At 33.3% G+C, this 21,977-nt stretch overlaps 1 protein-coding gene across 3 annotated transcripts in view; it reads left to right on the forward strand.

The window, feature by feature from the left end:
• The window catches only part of IBTK (inhibitor of Bruton tyrosine kinase), a 94,901-nt gene that overhangs the window by 36,038 nt on the left and 36,886 nt on the right, over positions 1 to 21,977 (forward strand). For 2 of the 3 annotated variants that reach the window (XM_041759595.1, XM_041759579.1), the window contains exons 11-21: positions 362 to 539; positions 1,768 to 2,367; positions 3,533 to 3,619; positions 4,431 to 4,513; positions 4,595 to 4,632; positions 5,083 to 5,179; positions 10,768 to 10,869; positions 13,219 to 13,336; positions 16,858 to 16,918; positions 17,719 to 17,840; positions 19,306 to 19,418. In XM_041759595.1, coding sequence (XP_041615529.1) covers positions 362 to 539; positions 1,768 to 2,367; positions 3,533 to 3,619; positions 4,431 to 4,513; positions 4,595 to 4,632; positions 5,083 to 5,179; positions 10,768 to 10,869; positions 13,219 to 13,336; positions 16,858 to 16,918; positions 17,719 to 17,840; positions 19,306 to 19,418 — 1,599 coding nt within the window. The remainder of the gene's footprint in view (positions 1 to 361; positions 540 to 1,767; positions 2,368 to 3,532; positions 3,620 to 4,430; positions 4,514 to 4,594; positions 4,633 to 5,082; positions 5,180 to 10,767; positions 10,870 to 13,218; positions 13,337 to 16,857; positions 16,919 to 17,718; positions 17,841 to 19,305; positions 19,419 to 21,977) is intronic. The other variant, XM_041759586.1, reaches the window with a different exon arrangement.

The raw sequence follows: 21,977 nt of genomic DNA on the forward strand, positions 1-21,977 counted from the left end.
ACAAACTATAGGGATGCTAAGTTTATATATTTTTAATGCAAGCTGAGGAGTTTTAGAAGGTGGTGTAACACTATATTTGCTTCTTAGAAAGTTAACTTTGGTGCAGTGTGGAGGATGTTTTTGTTGAAAGGGATAAAATCATGGGTAATTGAGAATTGACGAAACAAAATTTCCTTTATAGTACCTATACTATACATAGGGTGCAAATTGTGTTGGGGGGCGGGGGAATATAATTCTTCAAAAGGACTTATATATGAAAGATACTTTCATATTTTATTTTTCTATTTTCTTTACTCCTAAAGCATTTTAATAGTTTCAATAAAGCCTCCACTAATGGAAGTTTGTTTATTTTTCTTTTTAGCAGAGATTTTATCAAATCTTCATAATTCCTCATCAGATGTGTCTTGTGTCTCTGATATAAATAGTGTATACGAAAGAATTCGACTTGAGAAACTTACTTTTGCCCATAGAGCTGTTAGTGTCAGCACAGATCCAAGTGGATGCAACTTTGCAATCCTGCAGTCAGATCCTAAAACAAGGTACACTTGTATATATTAAATTTCATTTTTAGAAGGAATAATCGCTGAGTTTTCCTTTTTTTTCAGTAGCTCCTGGAGCAAATTTAATTGAAATGCTTTTGCCAAGACACAATTGTAGAAGCTTCAGACATAAAATCATGTTATCTGGAAAACTCAGAGGTGGAATTTGTTATATGGGAATGATAAGTATTTCTTTTAGTTTGTAAACTGGTATTTATTGAAAATCTTGAAAATATATATGTGCATGCACAAAATTTATAACAGTACTTTATGATGTACTCTGGGTTCTCAAATTCTGAGAAATATAATATATTATAAATATTACACAGTTTGCAAAAATCTCTAATACTTGAATATAATAATTAACAAAAGAAGAGGTGGTATAGAGTCATCTGTAGGGTAGTGTGAATCTCAGTGCAAATATTCTCTAAGTCACATTAGTAGAGAGATGACAGGTTAAGATAAATGTCCAGGGTACTGTTGGAAAGAAGTCCTGGAAGTAGGGTGACCTTCCATTCTGGTTTGCCTAGGCCTGCCTGTCCATATTTAGCACCAAAACTCTCATTTCCTGGGAAAGTACTCAATCCAGGGCAAACCAGGAGGATTGTTTCCCCTACCTGAAAGGGTGAAATGTGGATAGGGAAGATGTGATAACATTTTTACAGTGCTAAAGAACCAGAGTTATGGACTGATTGTATATCTGTGTGTGTATTTATTTTTCCTCCCTGAATTTCTGGCCTATTCTGGGATTTGACCTGAAGTATTTGCTCAGTTAGTTCTTTGTATATTTGGTTTTCTTCACTTAAAATAAAAGAATAAAGGATAAAAGGATATCAAAGAAAAAGTTGAGAACTGTACACTTTTCTGGATATTTTTAATTTTATAGTCATTTGTGTTTAGTTATAGTCATTTAAAAAATTTCTATGAAAATACTCATTTACATTCTAGCATTTCCTAGTAGAAATAGAAAACTCTGCTTTTGAAGGAAAACTTAAGTCTTGTCATTTTAGTTTAGTAAAAAAATATAAAAAGGATTCACATTTTAAAATGTGATACAGTATCTAAGACTTTGCAGTATTCTTATATTTTCAGAAATTGCCAGATTTAAATTTTTAGAAGTTTAATAGCTAAAAAATAAATTGTACTTTAAAAGAATTGGCTAGGGATGGGATGCTTTTTTTTTTTTTCATTTTCTTGAAAGTAAAAATTATTTTTGTTTCATTTCTAGCCTTTATGAAATTCCAGCCGTATCCTCATCATCCTTTTTTGAAGAGTTTGGCAAACTCTTAAGGGAAACAGATGAAACGGACAATATTCATGATGTGACATTTCAAGTTGGCAATAGAATTTTCCCTGCACATAAATATATTTTGGCAGTGCGTTCTGACTTTTTTCAGAAATTGTTTCTTTCAGATGGGACTACTTTAGATTTTATAGATGTTTATCGGAAAGATGAAGATTCTGCAGGATGCCATCTCTTTGTCATAGAGAAGGTTCATCCTGACTTGTTTGAGTACCTTTTACAATTTATATACACAGATACTTGTGACTTTTTAATTCATGGCTTCACACCAAGGATAAACTTAAACAAAAAGCCAGAAGAATATCAGGGCACTATGAATTCACATTCAAATAAAATGCATTGCCATGAAGATAATCAGAAGTCAGCATTTGAAGTTTACAGAAGTAATCAAGCACACACAGTTAATGAAAAGCAAAAAAGCAAATCAAAGGCTTCCAATAAAGGGAAAAGTATTGGGGAAGATGATCCTGTAAGAATGTTGCAAAATGTTGCAAAGAAATTTGGTTTCAGTAATTTGAGTAGTAGGTATGGCTTCTTCTTAATATCTGTCCTTGAACCTAATTATGAGCTCCTTTTAAAAATTCTTTTTCTTTGCTACTCGTCTTTTCCCGTCCCTCAGTTCTGCCCGCATGTACCTTTTTGTATGTGTTCTTTCTTCATTTTCTGCTAAAGCTATCTCTGTAGGACCCCTTGGATTAAAACTTTGGAGGTTGTTAGTGGGTGTGAACTCTGTGTTGTTTGTGGGTGTGAACTCTGTGTTGATCTGGAATGGTAGGCAGTGTGGTATGCTGGAAAAAATACTATCTTTGGAGTTAGGCCTGTATTTATTTGCCTTTTGGCTCTGCTAGTGACTAGCTGAGGCAGATTTGTTAGTTTCTTTGAACTTCAGTTTCTCAGTATTTAGAAAGGAGGGATAATAGTGGTTCAATTTGTTGGTATAGTTCTGTCCTACAGTATGTGTAAACTGCCTAAGAGAGATTTGTCAGATAAACCATATTCTTTGGAATTCTTTTTTTTAAGATATGTATGTTGCTTTTGATAGTGTAATCTTATGTGTGTGGGGTAGGAGCAGAGAAGGAGCATTTATCAGGTTTCCTATTTAAAAACACTGAAGGGTTTTGCGCTATGGTTTTGGTATGTTTTTTGTCAGTAACCATATTTAATATGCATTTGACCCTTGAAAAACATGGGTTTGAACTGTGCAGATCCACTTGTATTCAGATTTTTTATGATAAATTCAGTATGGTACCATTAAACCATATTGATCATCTTCCTTAGGATTGTCTTAACAATTTCTTTTCTCTAGCTTTCTCTATTGTAAGAATACAATATATAATGCAAATAATATACAAACTACAAACATACAAGCCTACTGTTTAAGTTATTGGGAAGGCTTCCAGTCAACATTGAGGTACTAGTAGTTAAGTTTTGGGGTAGTCAAAATTATATGCAGATTTCAACTCAGGTGGGGGGCATGGTGACTCTAATTTCTGCATTGTTCAAGGATTAACTGTACTTTGAATTCTAAGTAAAACTGAAGGAGAATAAACGATACTTCTTTATCACAGAGTTGAGTTTATTGAGATACTTTTTTAGGTGATATAAATTATATAATTATGTCCAGATGTAAATTGTTGGGTTTTTGCTGTTGTTTTGGTCCATCAACTTAATTTTTATCTATTTTTGATAGGTTAGATGGAGTCAGATTTGAAAATGGAAAAATTAATGTTATTGAGAAGAAAACTGGTAATAAATCAAAGCTAAATCAGAAAAAATGGTAAGTTAGGAAATGAAGATAAACTTTTATCTGTAGATTTTGAGACCTAACTGTGAAAACAGCTCTTGTTACTGACCATACAAAGCAAAATATTTGAGTAGGTACCCTCACCTTTACTAGTTTTCATTTCTAGAAGTGTTGGAGAGCTGTTGAGATAAATGGATAAAATGTTAACTATTCAATAAGACATTGAAACAGTTCATTTTTAAATTGGTTTTTAAGGAAGAAATTTTTAATTTTTTTTCCTTGCCCAAATTTTATATTTTTCAATATGTAGGAAATGTTAGCCCAAAACCAAACTAATTGTCCCTCTTCATCATTATGATGATTATTTTCTTTAGTGTAAGTTTTTTAAGTAATAAATATACTATTCTCAATATGTTATTTATTAAAAAGTTTTTATTTTTAGGTATTTGTACTTTGTAGGGGAAAAGTTTTGGAGAAAGAGAAACTAGAGATATCTAGACTATTTCAGCAAAGAATATGTTGTAAAAAGAAGTGAATTAAAGACCTTTGACTATGATGTCACTTACTATTACATTATTAACACCTGGTCTGTAATGCAAAAGGAAAATTAGAAGACTTTTTTGAATACTTATCTGTATTCGGTTCCATTTACTATCTTTATTATAAGGCCCTTATTATCTTTACTCAAGTGGAAGGAGATAACTTTATTTGTATGTGTACCCTCAAGTTTGTTCTCTGCTGTCTTTAAGAGAAAATCAACTGAAGCCAAATCCTATAATAAATTTTCTGTTGGCTAAATATGTAAAGAAATCACTCACTTCAATTAAAAAATTTGTTTTTTCAGTTCCTTTTTATGTGATGTGACCATGAAATCAGTAGATGGAAAGGAATTTCCTTGTCATAAGTGTGTTCTTTGTGCTAGACTTGGTAGGTATACTTTTTATTAGTTGCTGATTTATTTGTTTTATTATTTCACTGTCTAATGAATTATACTTTTTCTTTTCCCAGAATATTTTCATAGTATGCTGAGTAGCTCATGGATTGAGGTAAGATTTAAAATCAAACCACGTGGCTGGTAATCACACTTCTTTTTCTTTTTGGAAAATTACGTACAAAGAAATTCAGAACGGGAGCCTGATATTTTAACTCCGTTTTAATTTTGTTCTAAACTTTATGCTGAAGCCTGCTGGAAAACAGCAATATTTAGAATTAAAAATTGTTACAGAAAAACTTCTTACAGTAGAATATCACCTTTTATTATTTGGCCATGTATTTGGAATACCAGTGTGATTGGTTTTTGTTTCAATTTTTTATCATATTCTCCATGTTACAAGGCATTTTAAAATTAAATGTATATCATTGTAGATTTGTGTTTTATAAATGTTACTTTCTTTTGCATTTGACATGATTCCCAATTTCCCAATTCAAAGTTTTCTGTACCAGTCAGAATATGGTAGTTTTCCATAATTTAAAATTAATTATTTTATTTTATTTAGGCTTCTACTTGTACGGCTCTGGAAATGCCAATACATTCTGACATACTGGAAGTTATTTTGGACTACCTCTATACTGATGAAGCTGTGGTGATAAAAGGTATTAATAAGAGGATGTTTTAGATATTTTAAGGTAAAATTGAATACGGCAAAGTCACCATGAATCTTAATTTCTACTCTAATTGAAGTAAACCATCAACAGAGGCTTAATTTAGAATGAGCAATAGGGATGATTACTAATAGTAAAGGAATAGAAAAAGAAAAATTTTGTTAACCTATGTGAAAATGAACTCTATAAGGATTATGTATAATGGTTGAGATTAGATTTAAATTTCATGCCAGCTGCTTCTGTGATTGAGATGAGAAACTGTCAATAGGGAATAGTTTTGACAAATATTTGACAAAAGTTTTTTAGTGTTTGTTTTTCCCCTGGTGATAATATCTCTGAAGTAAAAGAAATAGAATTGAATCAAAATTTAAGGAGAGATTGCATTTATATACTTTTTAAAGCACTATACCAATGTTTTAGTTAGTGTCTTCAGTCATAGGCATGGTGAACTACTGTGTTCAATTGTATGTATATACCACATTTTGTTTTAATCCTTTCATCTGTCAATGGACATTTAGACTGTTGTATATCCTCACTGTTGTTAATTTTGCTTCAGTGAACATGAAAGGGCAGATATGTCTTCAAGATCCTGATTTCAATTCCTTTGGCTAAATATCCAGGAGTGGGATTGCTATATCATATGGTAGTTCTATTTTATTTTTTGGAGGAACCTCCATATTGTTTTCCATAGTGGTTGTATCATTTTATAGTCCTACCAAGAGTGCACACAAGTGTTCCCTTGTCTCCACATCCTTGCCAACACTTGTTATTTTTTGTTTTATTGATAATAGCCATCTTAACAGGTGTTAAGGTAACATCTCATTATAATACTGATTTACATTTTCCTGATAATTAGTGACATTGAGCACCTTTTCATGTATCTGTTGGCTATCCCTGTGTCTTTTTTGGAGAAACGTCCTTTGCCTATTTTTTAGTTACTTTGTTTTTTTTGCTGTTGAATTATAAGGATTCCTTATATATTTTGGATATTAATCCCTTATGAAATGTGGTTTGCAAATATTTTCTCCCATTCTGAAGGTTGCCTTTCATTTTGTTGATTTTTTTTTCCCCTTTGCTTTGTAGAAACTTTGTAGTTTCATGTAATTCCATTTGCTTATTTCTGCTTTTGTTGCATGTGGTTTTGATGTCCTATTCAGTAAACCATTGGCAAGACTAGGATCTTTTACCATTTTCTTCTAGGAATTTTATAGTTTCAGGTCTTTTTTTTTACATCTTTAATCCATTTTGAGGTGACTTTAGTGTATAGTGTGGGTCCAGTTTCATTCTCTTGCATGTGGATATTTAGTTTTCCTAGAACTCTTTATTGAAGAGACTATCCTTTCCACCATTTTGTATTCTTTATGCCCTTGTTGAAGATTAATTGACTGTAAAATGAGGGTTTGTTTCTGGGCTTTCTATTCTATTCTATTGGTATATATGTCTGCTTTTTATGGCAGTACATTAATTTTTGATTGCTGTAGCTTTGTAACATATTTTGAAGTCATGAAGTATAACACTTCTAGCCACCTTCTTTTTTTTTTTAAATTTTTTTTTTATTATTTATTTATGATAGTCATATATATAGAGAGAGGCAGAGACAAGGCAGAGATAAAGGCAGAGGGAGAAGCAGGCTCCATGCACTGGGAGCCCGACATGGGATTCGATCCCGGGTCTCCAGGATCGCGCCCTGGGCCAAAGGCAGGCGCCAAACCGCTGCACCACCCAGGGATCCTTCCACCTTCTTTCTCAATATTACTTTGGCTGATCAGGGTTTTTGTGGTTCCATATACATTTTAGGATTGCTTTTTCCTTTTTTTTTTTTTAAGAAAAGATTTTATTTTTTATTTATTCATGAGAGACACAGATTGAGAGAGAGAGGCAGAAACACAGGCAGAGGGAGAAGTAGGCTCCATGCAGGGAGCCTGACGTGGGACTTGATCCCAGGTCTCCAGGATCAGGCCCTGGGTAGAAGGCAATGCTAAATTGCTGAGCCACCTGGATTGCCCAGGATTGCTTTTTCTATTCCTGTGTAAAATGCCATTGGAATTTTGATAGGATTTTGTTGAATCTGTAGATTGTTTTGGGTAGAATAGACATTTCATTACTTTTTTGGATAGTACATTGTGCATAGAAAAGCAACTGATTTTTGTGTTGATTTTTGTATCCTGCAACTTCACTGAGTTTATTACTTCTAATAGATTTTTGATGGTATATTTAGGGTTTTCTAGATATAAGACCTTGTTAATCTGCAGAGATAGTTTTACTTCTTCCTTTTCTATTGGATGATTATTTCATTTTTTTGCCTCATTACTCTTGCTAGGATTTCCAGTACTGTGTTGAGTAGGAGTGTCATGAATGGGCATCCCTGTCTTGTTCCTGATCTTAGACAAATAGCTTTCAGATTTTTACTGTTGAGTATGATGTTAGCTGTGGACTTGTCATAGATGGCCTAATTTATTATGTTGAGGCACAGTCCTTCTTTACCTAACTTGTTGAGTTTTAATCATGAATGGATGTTGAGTTTTGTCTTATGCATATTCTGCATGTACTGAATTGATCATATGATTTTTGTTCTTTATTCTGTTAAGATAGTATCATATTCATTGATCTGCATGTATTGACCATCCTTGCATCCAGACATAAATTGTACTTGATCATGGTGTATGGTCTTTTTTAACATGCTATTGAATTTGATTTATTAGTACTTTATTAAGGATTTTTGCACATATGTTCATCAGTGATACTGTACTGTGATTTTCTTCTCTGGTGGTGTCCTTGACTCCTTTTGGTATCAGGATAATCCTGGCCTCATAAAATAAATTTAGAAGTGTTCCCTCTTCTTCAGTTTGTTTTTTGGGGGGGGGGAACAATTTTGAGAAATATTGTTTTTAATTCTTCTTTAAATGTTTGGTAGATTTCATTCACGAAGCCATCTGGCCTAGGGCTTTTCTTTTTGGGGGAGATTTTTGATTACAGATTCAGTCTCCTTACTCTGTTTTTAGTCTATTTAGATTCTGTTTCCTCATGATTCAGTCTTCATAGATCATGTGTTTCTAGGAATTCATCTATTCTAGGTTATGCAATGTGTTCGCTTATAATTGTTGATATTAGTCTCTGATAATTTGCATTTCTGTTATATCACTTGTAATGTCTTCTCTTTCATTTAGAATTTTATTTTGGGGGGATCCTTTTTCTTAGGCTACTTAAGGGCTTGTTAATTTTATCTTTTCAAATAATCAACCTTAGTTTCATTGACCTTGTTTTTCTGCTGCCTCTAGGTCATTTATTTCTGCTCAGTTTTTTTTTCTTTTAAGATTTTATTTATTTGAGAGAGAGAGAGAGAGAGAGAGAGCATGAGTGGGGCAGGAGAGAGGCAAAGAGAGAGGCAGACTAACAGACTCGCTGCTGAGCATAGATTCCCAATCCCAGTGCCTCCCAGGACCCTGAGACAAAGTTAGATGTTTACCGACTGAGTCACCCAGGCACCCCTCTGCTCAGTCTTTATTATTTTCTTTCTTCTGCTGACTTGGGCTTTGTTTCTTCTTTTTGTAGTCCTTATTGTGTAAAAACCCTAAAGTGGTTTTTTCAAGATCTTTCTTTTTCATTAAGGCATTTATCAGTATTAATGTCCTTGTTAGAACTTTTTACTGCATCCTGTAAGTTTTGGTATGTTGTATCTCCACTTTCATTTGTCTCAAGATATTTTTTGCTTTCTCTTTGATTTTGTCTTTGATTTTGTTAATTTTCACATATCTACACATTTCCCTTATACCCTCTTGTTATTCTAGTTTGATGCCACTGTAGTTGGAGAGGATAGTGGTATCATTTCAATTTTCTTAAATTGTTAAGGCTTGTTTTGTGGCCCAATATATGATGCACTCTGAAGAATGTTTTATGTGTGTCAAGAAGGATGTGTGTCAAGAAGGATGTGTGTTTTGCTTTTGTGAATGGAATGTTCTGTATACATCTGTTAGGTTCATTTGGTCTGTAGTGTTGGTCAGGTTTGATGTTTCCTGGTTGATTTTCTTTTTCCATGATCTATCCATATTTGAACATGAATATATTCAAGTTCTTTTATTGCTGTACTGATGACTATTTCTGCCTTCTTGTTATGTCTTCACATGGCCTTTCCTGTGTGTGTGTGTGTTTAGGGAGTGGAAGAGGGAGGGAGGTAAATAGATAACCTCTTTGATACCTTTCCTTAGAAGGACCCTAATCCTATTGGACCAGGGCCCTACCCTTATAACTTCATTTATCCTTAATTATTTCCTGTGAGGCCCCATCTCCAGATATAACCACACTGGAAATTAGGGCTTCAACATGTGGATTTTTAGGGGACACAAACATCCAGTCATAACAATATCTCTTTTCTAACTTAAAAACCTTTTTTGATCTGCTTCTTGTTTGCTCTCTTGTCATTGTCTCAGTCAGCTTCAGTGTTAAACAATTGCTACTGATTCTTTTTAATAAATACCCTGAGAGAAGAGGCTGTTTAGACCAGTAAAGCTTTAAGTCAGGTCAACCTTCCAGTGGGGATTTCCAGGGAACTGTCAGACATGTCAAATAATGAGGATTCTTTGATAATGTTTCTTTATAACTTTCTACCTCCTTTAATGGTGGTTCTTTTCCACTATGATTGCAGGGTTATTGGTTTTTAAGACTACTGTGGAGGAGGGGAAAGGAGGATTTAAATAGAAAAAGCTACAGTGTCCCATCACTTACTGTTTTTACCAAGATTCAGCCATTTTTCTTGAGTCAACACTCCCCAGGTCATTGCAAGCCTTTGGCTAATTTCTAGAATTTTGAAAAAGTTGATTTTGACAATTTTCATAGTATCTTCATTGCTTTTGTGGAGAAGAGGAGTTCTAGAAGTAGTCCTTAGTTTGCCATTCAGTGACTTCACCTCTTCCTCCTTTGTTAAAAATGATTTTTCTTCATTTTTTCTTCTTAGTCTTTTTTTTCCCCCCTTTCTATTGTGGCTTTGTTTTGTTTTTGTATTTATGTTGCTATTCTGGCAGTGGCTCAGGGTTATTGCTTAGGGCCATTAGTAATGCTCAGAAACAAGAAGTTTATTTTAAATTAAAGAGCATCTTATGGATTAAGAAGACAATGTACTTTTAGGCTTTTTTATTTAAAACAAAAATGATCATCTAAGAGTATTATTCACCCCTTTCTCTCTATCTATATTTTCTTAACATATATGCTATATGTATTTAACATATACCTACATAATAAATTTGATGCTGAGATTTGAATTTCCCCTGTATTTATTAGATTGAGAAATACTTATCTAACAACATGGGAAATTTTAAATAGGCAGGCATTCTAGTAGCCTTCTAGGCTAAAAAGATCAATTAAAGTTGCCCATTTTATGTTCTGGTGTGAACCAGGGCATTTTGGTGTATTTCTCTTCAGCTTTCTACTTACAAGGTAGAAAATTCTCACATTATTGCTGTTTATCATATTTGCCATTGCAACATTTAGAAAATAGTCATAATCTTCTTTGTGTCTTAATTAATTGAAACTTTTTTCATAAGTATAATGTTTACAAAATAATTCTGTTTATTTTCTTTTCTTAGAATCTCAAAATGTGGATTTTGTTTGTAGTGTTCTTGTGGTGGCTGATCAGCTTCTTATAACTCGATTGAAAGGGATTTGTGAAGTAGCATTAACTGAGAAACGTGAGTATTTTTGAATTTGACTGTTAACTGTGTTTTCAGGTCGATACAGGATTATTCATTGACTTTATGATGCCATTTGTGGTAAACTGCGCCATTATTTTTTTGAATCATGGAAACTGTTAAAACATTTAAACTATTTTGTGTCATTGTAAGTTAGCACGTTCTTATTTCAGATCATTAATATGTGAAAATAAGTACATCTTATAATTGAATGTTAAGTTTTTTAAATTGTCATAAAACCTTGAATAATAAAGATGATAGGAACTTTATTTTGAAATTTCAAAGATGAGCCTTTGAAAGGAATTTTCCTTTTGCCCTGATCTTAGCTGTAGGTCTGTGTTTAGCTACCTCTTTCTTACTAGTCACTGGAATTTTTATATAATGGTTTCATTTATATATTTGATCAAAACACATCTCTTTTGTTTTAAACTCTTTATTTCTTTCTCTGTTATTTCATTTAATAAATACTTCATTATTTCAGTAAATTTCGTTGCTGTCTTTTTGAACATTTGAACATTAAACTTTTGAAACCCAAAGCTATTTTTTGTTGTTTTTTTCTTTACATCCAAATTTTTTCATTTGACAGAACTGCTGCATCTTAATTATATTTATTGATCACATTTCCCCCACCTTTTTATTCTGTCACTCTGCTAGTTGAGATCACTTATCCATCCCTTCTGTGTAGGGTCACAGTAATCTTTTAAGTCCTTTTTCTTTCTACTTCTCTCTTTTTTAATCTTCCTGTTGGAAGTAATTATGTCTTCCTCTCTTTAGATATTTTTAATTGCTTACTCTAGGTTACAAAAGATTGTAATTTTATCTTTGTTCATTTTCATTGTCACACTGCCACATGAAGGGATTTCCTGTCAGAATTTTCTAATTTGTAATTGCTGATAGTTTGTCTTAGCTCTGGTATCTTATTTACTTACTTTTCTTGAGCTTTATGGAATATCCTCTCCTTGGTTATCAAAAAGAACAATAGTTCTAGTGTTTTAAGCTAGAAAATGGAAATGTTTGTTGCATTCTTTATTTTAGTATAACAGGAATAAAGTATACATATTGGAGATATTTTCAGTTGTTCAATTGACTTTCCTGGCACTGCTTGTATTCTTTTTTGGCCCATGCTGCAAACTGTCTTACCAGTGAATATCTTGATTTTCCTAGAACCTAGTAAGAGAAGGGTTCAACAGAGGTGTGGCCTTTTAGTATTGGGCAGTCCTTGTTCCTAGCTGAACAACTCTAGAGTTTTTATATGATCCATTTTTATTTTTGCGAAAGGGGAGACTTTGGGTTCATGATTAGTTGAAATTTTAGGTTTGGTTAGGAGTGGAGCAGACTGTTATGGATTGTAGTTATACCTTTTGACAGAGTTACAAGGAAGAAAAAAAAGCATGTGGAGTAAGCCAGGTGTAGAAAACTGGTGTGTTCTTCTGTTCATTAGAACTCACAGTAAATAAAGAATGGAGGGGTTTGAGAAACCCAAGTTAAATGCTAGGTAGATAGAATATTCTTAGATGTCCTCTAGCAAAATAGGACACTTCATATATAAAGTACTAAGATTGTAATCAAATCAAGAATCTTTGGTACAGTGTACCAGATTCTGCACTGGCATGAATAATGAATACATGGCATGAATACAGTGATATTTAAATGTAATTATTTTTCAAATATATAGTGTGTATATGTGTTTATGTAAATACATCCATACAAATTCTGATGGATTACTCAATGTAAATATATTTTATAGGCTGATTTCATCAGTGTATCTTAGTCTTTTTTTGTAAATTACCCTTAACATGACCCCTGGCTTTTTTTAATTTTACTTTTTATTTTAAAATATATTTTAAAAAAATTTGAAAGTAATATCTGTGCCCAAAATGAGGCTCAGACTCCCCTCAACATCAGGAGTTGCAGGCTCTACTGACTGAGCCAGCCATATTTCTAGATTCTCTTAGTCTTAAGATCTTTTTAGTTTCATAGAAGAGAGAATAACTATTCTGTGCTATATTAATGAAAAGGAAAGTTGTTTATCTGTGAAAGTTAAAACTACTGTAAAAATGTTAGGTGGAAGATGGTCAGTTGTAATGTGTTTGCTTTTAGGTGACACTGTAACATGTCATTTTTATTTTCTTTTGGTGTGCTTATTTCTCCTCATAACCAGTCATTTAAAACTGGTTTGGCACATTGGGATGGAAAACAGCATTCTATATTTGCTCTAGTATACATTATTTTTTAGCAAGAAACTACTTCCTTGTTCCTAATGTTCAAACCTGACAACTTTAAAAAATAAGTATATTGTATTTGCTGTAGTAATAGGGCTTTTATCTCACTTTGACTCTTTTTTTGTAGTTACCCTTAAGAATGCTACTATGGTACTGGAGTTTGCAGCAATGTATAATGCTGAACAATTGAAACTGTCTTGTTTGCAGTTTATAGGACTGAATATGGCCGCTTTACTTGAAGCAAGGTAGGTTGGGTGCATACATTATATGACCATTGTGAAAGCAATTATTTATATATAATAGCTGATACGTTACTAATTTAAAAAGGCATAATGATAAATTGCAGATTTGTAGAAAATAAAAATTTTGAGGATTCAGTCATTCCATCAATATTTAAGTGCCTCATATATGCCAGCTACTGCTAAGATACAACTGTCAACAAAACAGACAAAATCCTTGCACTCAATGGAGAGCTTACAGTCTTGTTGGGAATTCATGAAAAAAATATTATTCCTAGTATATTTTTTATAGTGTACATATCTCTTGTCTGGGTTGATTTACAACTGTAAAGTTGTAAAAAAAAGTAGCAATGTTACTTTGGGTTTTGGAAACTATGTAATACTAAATAGGATAACATTTAATTGACATGTAAGCATGTGAAAAATTTGTTATTAGTTTATTTCCTTTTCTCCTTGTATTTTTCTCTTTGGATATTTCTTTTTTCTTTTTTTTTTTTTTAAGATTTTTATTTATTTATTCATGAGAGACAGAGAGAGAGAGAGAAAGAGGCAGAGACACAGGCAGATGGAGAAACAGGCTCCATGCAGGGAGCCTGATGTGGGACTCGATCTCCGGTCTCCAGGATCAGGCCCTGGGCTGAAGGCGGCACTAAACCGCTGAGCCACCCGGGCTGCCCCTCTCTTTGGATATTTCTTATATTACATATTGCTTCCTTAGTCAATCTTAGGCCTAGCAGATGGCCTGAAAATTTAGTTGGTTTATTTTGTTGCAAGCTTGATGAATATTCAAGTCTATGTTGGAATCAATGAATAATGAAATGATTCTTTTAAAAAGTGACACATTTTACATAAAACAATTGGCCAAATATATACATTCTTTTTATAAGCTAGTATTTCATATTATGGATGTTTACTTGGATTAGAAAAATTTAATGCTAATAATTTAGGAGTTACTAGATTTTTTTAGAATCAGAGGGATCTTGGAAATTTTATCCCATGTTTTCAACTGTCTTAGTGGAATTGTTTAAGGAAATAAGTTTACAGATTTATTTAACATAAGGTCAAATTTCTATTACTACAAAGTCATTGGTGAGAAAAATGACTGTTTTGGTGAACATAGAAGTTTTAGATGAGTCAATTTGCATTTCTTTCAGTTTGTATTTTTGAAGCTTTAGTATCATTTATTTCTGTATTTTTTTTTTTTTTTAAATTGAGAGAGTGAGAAAGAGTATGAGTGGGGTGAGGAGCAGAGGGAGAAGCAGACTCCCCGCTTAGCAGGGAGCCTGATGATGGGCTCGATCCCTGGACTTCTGGATCATGACCTAAGGCATGACGCTTTTAACCCACTGAGCCACCCAGGCGCCCCCGTATTTTTCTTAGTCATAATAATGATAGCAAATACTATGTGCCAGGGAGCATTCTAAAAGTATTATGTAGATCTCATTAGATTTTCATGAAAACCTTCTGAAGAAGTAGATTCTGTTTATATCCTCTTATTACTGATGAGAAAATGCAAGAACCCTTTTTTGGCAAAGAATCAAAATCTTGATCCATATAATTTATTATAAATGGTAACAGGTTTTTGATATCTTACCTTTCAAAGACAGGATAATCTTTAATGAAACTAATGTTAAAATATGATTGAAATAAAAGGTTCTGATTTTTAGGTGAATCACTAACAGATTCTTAATAATTGTTACATAGAGTTCAATTCAGAGGAAATTCTTTTCATAGTATAATCCTTTGTTATTTTGTGGAAAATGCTTTTCAAATGCAAATTAATGTTATGGGATAACAGACAATGTGATTTTAAAATGCCAATAGTATTTTAGTATCAGAACCTGGCTAGGGTTTTGTAATAAATTTCTTTGCTGATCTTACATTAATAATTGTAATCAAAGCAGTTTTTGCTTACCAAATTAAGCTCATTCAGTTTGTCAGATAAGAATCAACCAAAATGAGGGATCCCTGGGTGGCGCAGCGGTTTAGCGCCTGCCTTTGGCCCAGGGCGTGATCCTGGAGACCCGGGATCGAATCCCACGTCGGGCTCCCGGTGCATGGAGCCTGCTTCTCCCTCTGCCTGTGTCTCTGCCTCTCTCTCTGTGACTATCATAAATAAATAAAAAATTAAAAAAAAAAAAAAAAGAATCAACCAAAATGCAAAATAAGTACCAAATCTATCTATAAATATCGTAGTGGAAAATGATGTGTCTCACTGCCATTGTTCAATTGTTATGTTGTGACAGGTTTGTCAGGTGAACCATTAAAAAAGACACATGTGCTGTGGTGATGTCTACTTGTGTAATTTTACATGAGTAGATATGTGTAACTCAGATTAAAACAAAGATTTGTACAGATTTAATTATTCATTATCAAATATGTTTCCTAGGAGTGTAAATAAATATGTAGAGATGTTCAAAAAGGAGAGCTACACCAAAACTGATAGAACATCACAAGTTAATTATCGTTAAAATGTTAAAAACTGATATTTTACAGAATAGACAAGTTGTTTTGCACTTGTAAAAATAGTTTAAATATATTTTAAAATGTAAACTTTTTCACTGATGCCTTAAAATTATCTCTTTGGAACTTGAGAGTTCCTTGAAATCTACTTTGAATGCAACTGATCTAGTCCAAACATTATTTTATATGTCGTGAACATACTAAAGTCCAAAGAAGTGAAGTGCATTGCTCAGAGGCATTCAAGGTAACTGTGAGTGATAGTTCTAGATAAAATTCAGGTATCAGGCCATTGTATTATGTCAATATAGTGTTCCTTTTGTAGTTAAAGATTGGAAGGTTGGAAAATGAATATGTGTAACCCCTGACTTTCCATGATTTGACTTAGGATTTTTCCACTTTACAGTGGTGTGAAAGTGATACACATTCAGTAGAAACTGTACTGCAAAGTTTACATTTTGATCTTATCTCCATGCTAGTGAGAAGTAGTAAGATATTCTGTGGTGATCCTGGGCTGGGAGCCACAGTTCCCAGTGACACATAGGGTCACAAGGGTGTAAACAACTGACACACTTGTTTTATATTTTCAGTACAGTAATTAATAAATTACATAAGGTATTCAATATTTTGTTATGAAATAGGCTTTGCATTAGATGATTTTGGCCAACTGTAAGCTAATGTATATGTTCTGAGCACATTTAAGGTAGTTTAGACTAAGCTGTGATGTCCAGTAGGTAGGTATATTAAATGTATTTTTGACATAAGAGATTTTTAATTTATGATTTATTGGGATGTTGAGGAAGAACTATAGTTGTATTTTGCTATGATATAAATGAGTGATAGAAAAATCCTTTCTTTTTTTTTTTTTTTTTTTGAAAAATCCTTTCTAAGAGTTGTTTTATTGAAGGTACTTGTGTATATATAATGTGGTTCATTTAAAATATATAACTATATATACTTCCAAAAAGAATTTGTAATAGCTGGCATATTGATTTTAAAAATAACTGTTACTTATTCAGCAATGTAAATTAAGTCCTCGAGATAGAATTTTTTATCTTATTTTTTAGGTCTCTTGATGTTTTAAGTGATGGTGTTTTGAAGGATCTTTCTGTGTTTTATAGAAAAATGGTAAGGTTTATTATTTTTTTTCCAATAATATAATAAAACCAAAGTAGTACTATATTATATTAGGTCACACTTCTCAATGGAATAATTTCCTGATGAATTCTAATATATTAGGATCTTTTAAAAATGAGGACATAATTTTTTTTATAGATCCCACAGATTAGTGTGATAATCAAAAATTGAAAGTATTCAATGATAAAATTATTATCTATTTTAATTCCTTCCTTTTTTTAAAAAAAAAAAAGATTTTATTTATTTATTCATGAGAGACAGAGAGGCAGAGACACAGGCAGAGGGAGAAGCAGGCTTCATGCAAGGAGCCCAATGTGGTACTTGATCCTGGGACTCCAGGATCACACCCTAGGCCGAAGGCAGGCACTCAGCTGCTGAGCCACCCAGGCATCCCTATTTTAATTCCTTTCTAAATGAAAGTTATTGAAAGCTTTTTGAGTCTTTCATTATTTGTTACTATACCAAAGTTTAGGATAGTACAAAAATAAGGATTCACATGATCCCTAAGAAATGAATTAATTTGTATTTGATAATAAGATGGAGCTTTTTTTTTTTTTTTTGGACAGTTTTTTGGAATAAATGAATAAATCTAACCAATTTCTTTCCATTGTTGTAAACCTTGGACTTTGGAAGTCATTAGGCATTGTAGACTTTTCCTTGTTAGTGTAACCACATATCCATATAAACAAGTGGGATTTACCTATTATTTTAAAAGTCTTTACAAATCTTGTATTGAAAAAGGAACACCTTTTTCTTTTTTTTCTTTTCTTTTTTTTTTTTAATATAAATAGATTCCAGCAATGGATAGAAGAGTCATTACACCATACCAAGATGGACCAGATATTAGCTATTTGGAAGTAGAAGATGGAGATGTCTTTTTGAAAGAAGAAATAAATATGGAACAAAATTATTCGTAAGCTCTGTTTCTCTTCTTCCCTCCTCTCCTTCTGCTCCCCCTCCTCAATCTTTGACACTCTTAACAGTTTTATACTGAAAAAGAAAAATTGGAGAATCCTGACCTAAGTATATATTTATATTTATTTTTAGCCTTATTATAAGAAAGTAAGTGTATAACTGTTTACAGATGTAACAAAATTAAGTATAAATATAGAAGGAATACAGCTTTCAAATTAAAATGTCAAATTGAATAAGTGCATTTACCTTAGCTACCTTCCCAAACTCTGCTGAAATTATGATAAAGAAATAAGAAAGGCATATTGCACTAGAGCAGGGAGAACAGGAAAGGAGAAAACAGCAGTTAGGAGATGTACAGTTTTGGAAGTTGGAAAGTGGTTGCTGAGAGTGTAATGACTTAGAACAAAAAGAAAACTAAAGCAAAATTCCAGAAAGGCTTAAGAATTAAGAGGTACCAGGTTTATGACAACCAGGTTAAGTGATTAGATTTGGGAAAGAGCATTTTTTTGAGATTCTTTCTTTCTTTTTTTTTTTTTTTTAAAGATTTTATTTATTTATTCATGAGAGAGACAGAGAGAGAGGCAGAGACACAGGCAGAGGGAGAAGCAGGCTCCATATGCAGGAAGCCTGATGTGGGACTTGATCCCGGGACTCCAGAACCATGCCCTGAGCCAAAGGCAGACTCTCAGCCACTGAGCCACCCAGGCATCCCTTGAGATTCTTTCAAAGAGCATGATCTCTTTCTGAACCCCATTCAACCAAGTGATTGCCCCTCCTGTGCCCCTTTCTTAGCAGAAATATTTGCCCTCTGGAGAGTTTGAACCTAAGAGGAGTGCATCAGCTACTATAAATTTTTCTCTATAGAGAACCTTACTGGTTCAAGATAGGACCTACAGTGACTGACATTTGGAAATCCTCCAACAATATATCCCAGGTTCTTCAGTATCTCCCTATAGTGTAGCCAACCATTTGACAAGCCGAATTTAGAATTTCCAATCTGGGTGTTAGGCTCCTTTATCAACTGGTTACAGAATTACTTTCCTCTACTTGATAAATGACTTGTTAAAATCTTTGGGCATTCAAGTCACTTACTATGTATACTGTATGGCTCACTGAGAAACTGCTCTTGGGTTCCAGAGGTCTTTTTTAACCCTTTTTCTAGAGTTTGTTAGCATTTGGTTTGCTTAAAGTTTCTGATACCTGATTTTACTTTTCAAATTATTTTCCTATATATGATCTTGTTTTACAGAAATAGTAGAGTTAGAACAAGTTAAGAGTATCACACTGAGGTTCGTTGAAACAGAGTAATTTGCTCTGGGCCACATAGATAAATGCAAATAGAGCATGCATATTTTTGTGTTCTCTGTTTGACTAAAATGCTGTATATACTCCGAATTTGTAGTTCTGTTAATCCGTAACTTATTTCTAAAAAATGCATTTTATATATTTGCTTTTTTTCATAGAGAAAGTATGTTCAAGAAGGCAAAAACAAAAGCAAAAAAGAAGCCGCGTAAGCGTTCAGATAGTTCTGGAGGTTATAACCTTTCAGATGTTATTCAGAGTCCACCATCTACAGGTTAGTGAAAGTGTCTTAGGATTTATTTCCTGATCTAATCTTTCAAGTCTGTTACCTAATTCATTTAACACATATTAAATACTATTGCATGTCATTTGCCAGGCCTACTGCAATAGAAAATAGTCTTTGTCTTAGGGAGGCTAGAGAAAATGATAGTATATTTTATTTTATTTTATTTTATTTTTTTGATAGTATATTTTAATAATCTGATTGAAGTTTGCTTTGGAAACACAAAAGAAGAGCCCATGTTAGTCTAAGAAGATCAGGGAAGACTTCTTAGAGGAAAATGATATGTGAGTTGGATCTTGAAGAATGAGGAATTGGCCAAGAAAAGGAGGCAAGCTGATAGACATACTAAGCAAAAGGGGCAATATGCTTCCAAGACTAGAGGCCCTAGAAAGAACTGCAAATTTCTTATGCCTATGGTTTAGCATGACTCAGCCATATGGAGTATGTGCATATAGGTGGTAGTCAAAAACTGGTCAGATACTGGAGGTATTTTATGCTAAACTAAGGAATTTGAATTTTATTCTGAAGGCTATGGGTAGTTGATGGGCTTTTTTTTTTTTTTTTTTTTGGAGAGGGAGTGATGGGGGGGGCGGGGGAGCAGCAGAGAGGGAAGGAGAATCCTAAGCCGACTCTACACCCAGCACAGAGCCCAGTGTGGGGTTTGATTTCACAACCCTAAGATCACAACCTGAGCTGAAATGAAGAGTTGGACATTTGACCAAGTGAGCCACTCAGGCGCCCCTAGTTGATGGATTTTTAAGGCATATGATGTGAGTGGTTAAATTTTTTTAGAAAAACTACCCTGTCTAGTGGCATAGAGAGTTAGAGATAGGCAAAGCATGACAGAGATACTCTTATCATATAGATCCATTTCATTTATATATCAGTGCTCCAAGCAAGATGCCCTTCATTTGCATTAGGTTATAATCCAGTGATATAATATAACACATTTCATATCTGTGCATTATGTGAGCTATTTGAAAGTAAAGGTTATGTAGTTTTTCTAAATTTTTTTCCCAGTTTATTTTGAAAAAAATTGTATATATAACTTTCATTCAGATTGTTAGCCTCTTACCACATGTTTTCTAACAGACTTTCTGTTGCATGCTCTCTTCCCTCATCCTCCAGGCATTCTGTACATTTTTTAAAAAATATTTTATTTACTTTTTCATGAGAGACAGAGAGGCAGAGACATGGGCAGAGAGAACCAGATTCCATGCAGGGAGCCGATGTGGGACATGATCCCGGGAATCCAGGATCATGGCCTGGGCTGAAGGCAGGCGCTCAACCACTGAGCCACCCAGGCATCCCTCTATACACTTTTTTATAGATCCACTTGGAAGTTGTAGGCATGACAGTTTGATATGAATTAATACTAATATGAATCTCCTAAGAATAAGGATATTCTACATAACCACAATATTGTTTTCACATCTATAATATCATTATCACATCTAAGACAATTAACATTAATTCACTAATATTACCTAGAATTATAGTCTCTATCCAGATATCCTTAATTGTTTAAGAATATTTTTATAGCCTTTTGTCTTTTATCCTTAAAAATGACCTGGTATCTTATGAAGATAGACATTGCCTTTGCTTATTAATGTCTCTTTAGTCTCTTTTAATTATTGCAGCACCTCTCATACTTTTCTGTTTTGTTTTCAAAAGTTCAGACCAGTGGTATAGACTATTATTCCACATTATAGATTCATCTGATTAGATCCAGATTAAATTATTTACATGTTAATAGTTTCTTTAGATGAAAATATGGAAGTGTGACCATAAAATAATGAGACTACAGTATGGCTTTAAAGAATGGTATGTATGTCTATGGCAATAAGACATAAATAGGTATAATTTCTATCAGCAGTATTTTCATAGTCAGTCAGCCTGATAAGGTACTTCAAAAAATACAAGTGCATACTGTTTGTGTCCCTGTGGGGGGAATAAAAAAAAAAAAAAGCTTCATTCAGGGCAGAGAAAGAGTATCTCTTGTCTACAAGTGAGGTACTTGATGTGTTTGATAATGTTCAAAGGATAAATAATGTCAAGAATAATTGTTTCAGGTAACAAAAAGAAGATATAAAAAAAGATACTATATCTAAATTGATTTGAAGCATTGACGATAGATCTTTTGCATTCACTACATCTCATTCCTGTTTTAGGACCTTTCATAATGTAAAATTCTGTGATTTTGTGTTCTCTGTGTTACATGAGTTAACCTCTAGTCCTTAGAAGGACACATGGGTAGATAGATGTAAAGATGAATAAATGGATAGACAGTCATGAGACTAGTGGTTTTCCAGTTACCTAAAAGACTTAGGATAAAAGCAGGTATTTGGATTTGTTTGTTTGTTTGAGAGGCCATGAGGGATGAGGGAACAAAAGAAGAGGGAAAAGGACAGACTCTATACTGCATACAGAGCCTGATGTGGGGCTAGATCCCAGGACCCTGAGATCATGACCTGAGCTGAGACCAAGACTCTTCCAGCTTAGCTGACTGAGCCACTCAGGTGCCCCTAGTTGATTTGCTTTAAATAGTGG

This window comes from Vulpes lagopus, chromosome 1, assembly GCF_018345385.1.
Source record: "Vulpes lagopus strain Blue_001 chromosome 1, ASM1834538v1, whole genome shotgun sequence".
NCBI lineage: Eukaryota > Metazoa > Chordata > Mammalia > Carnivora > Canidae > Vulpes > Vulpes lagopus.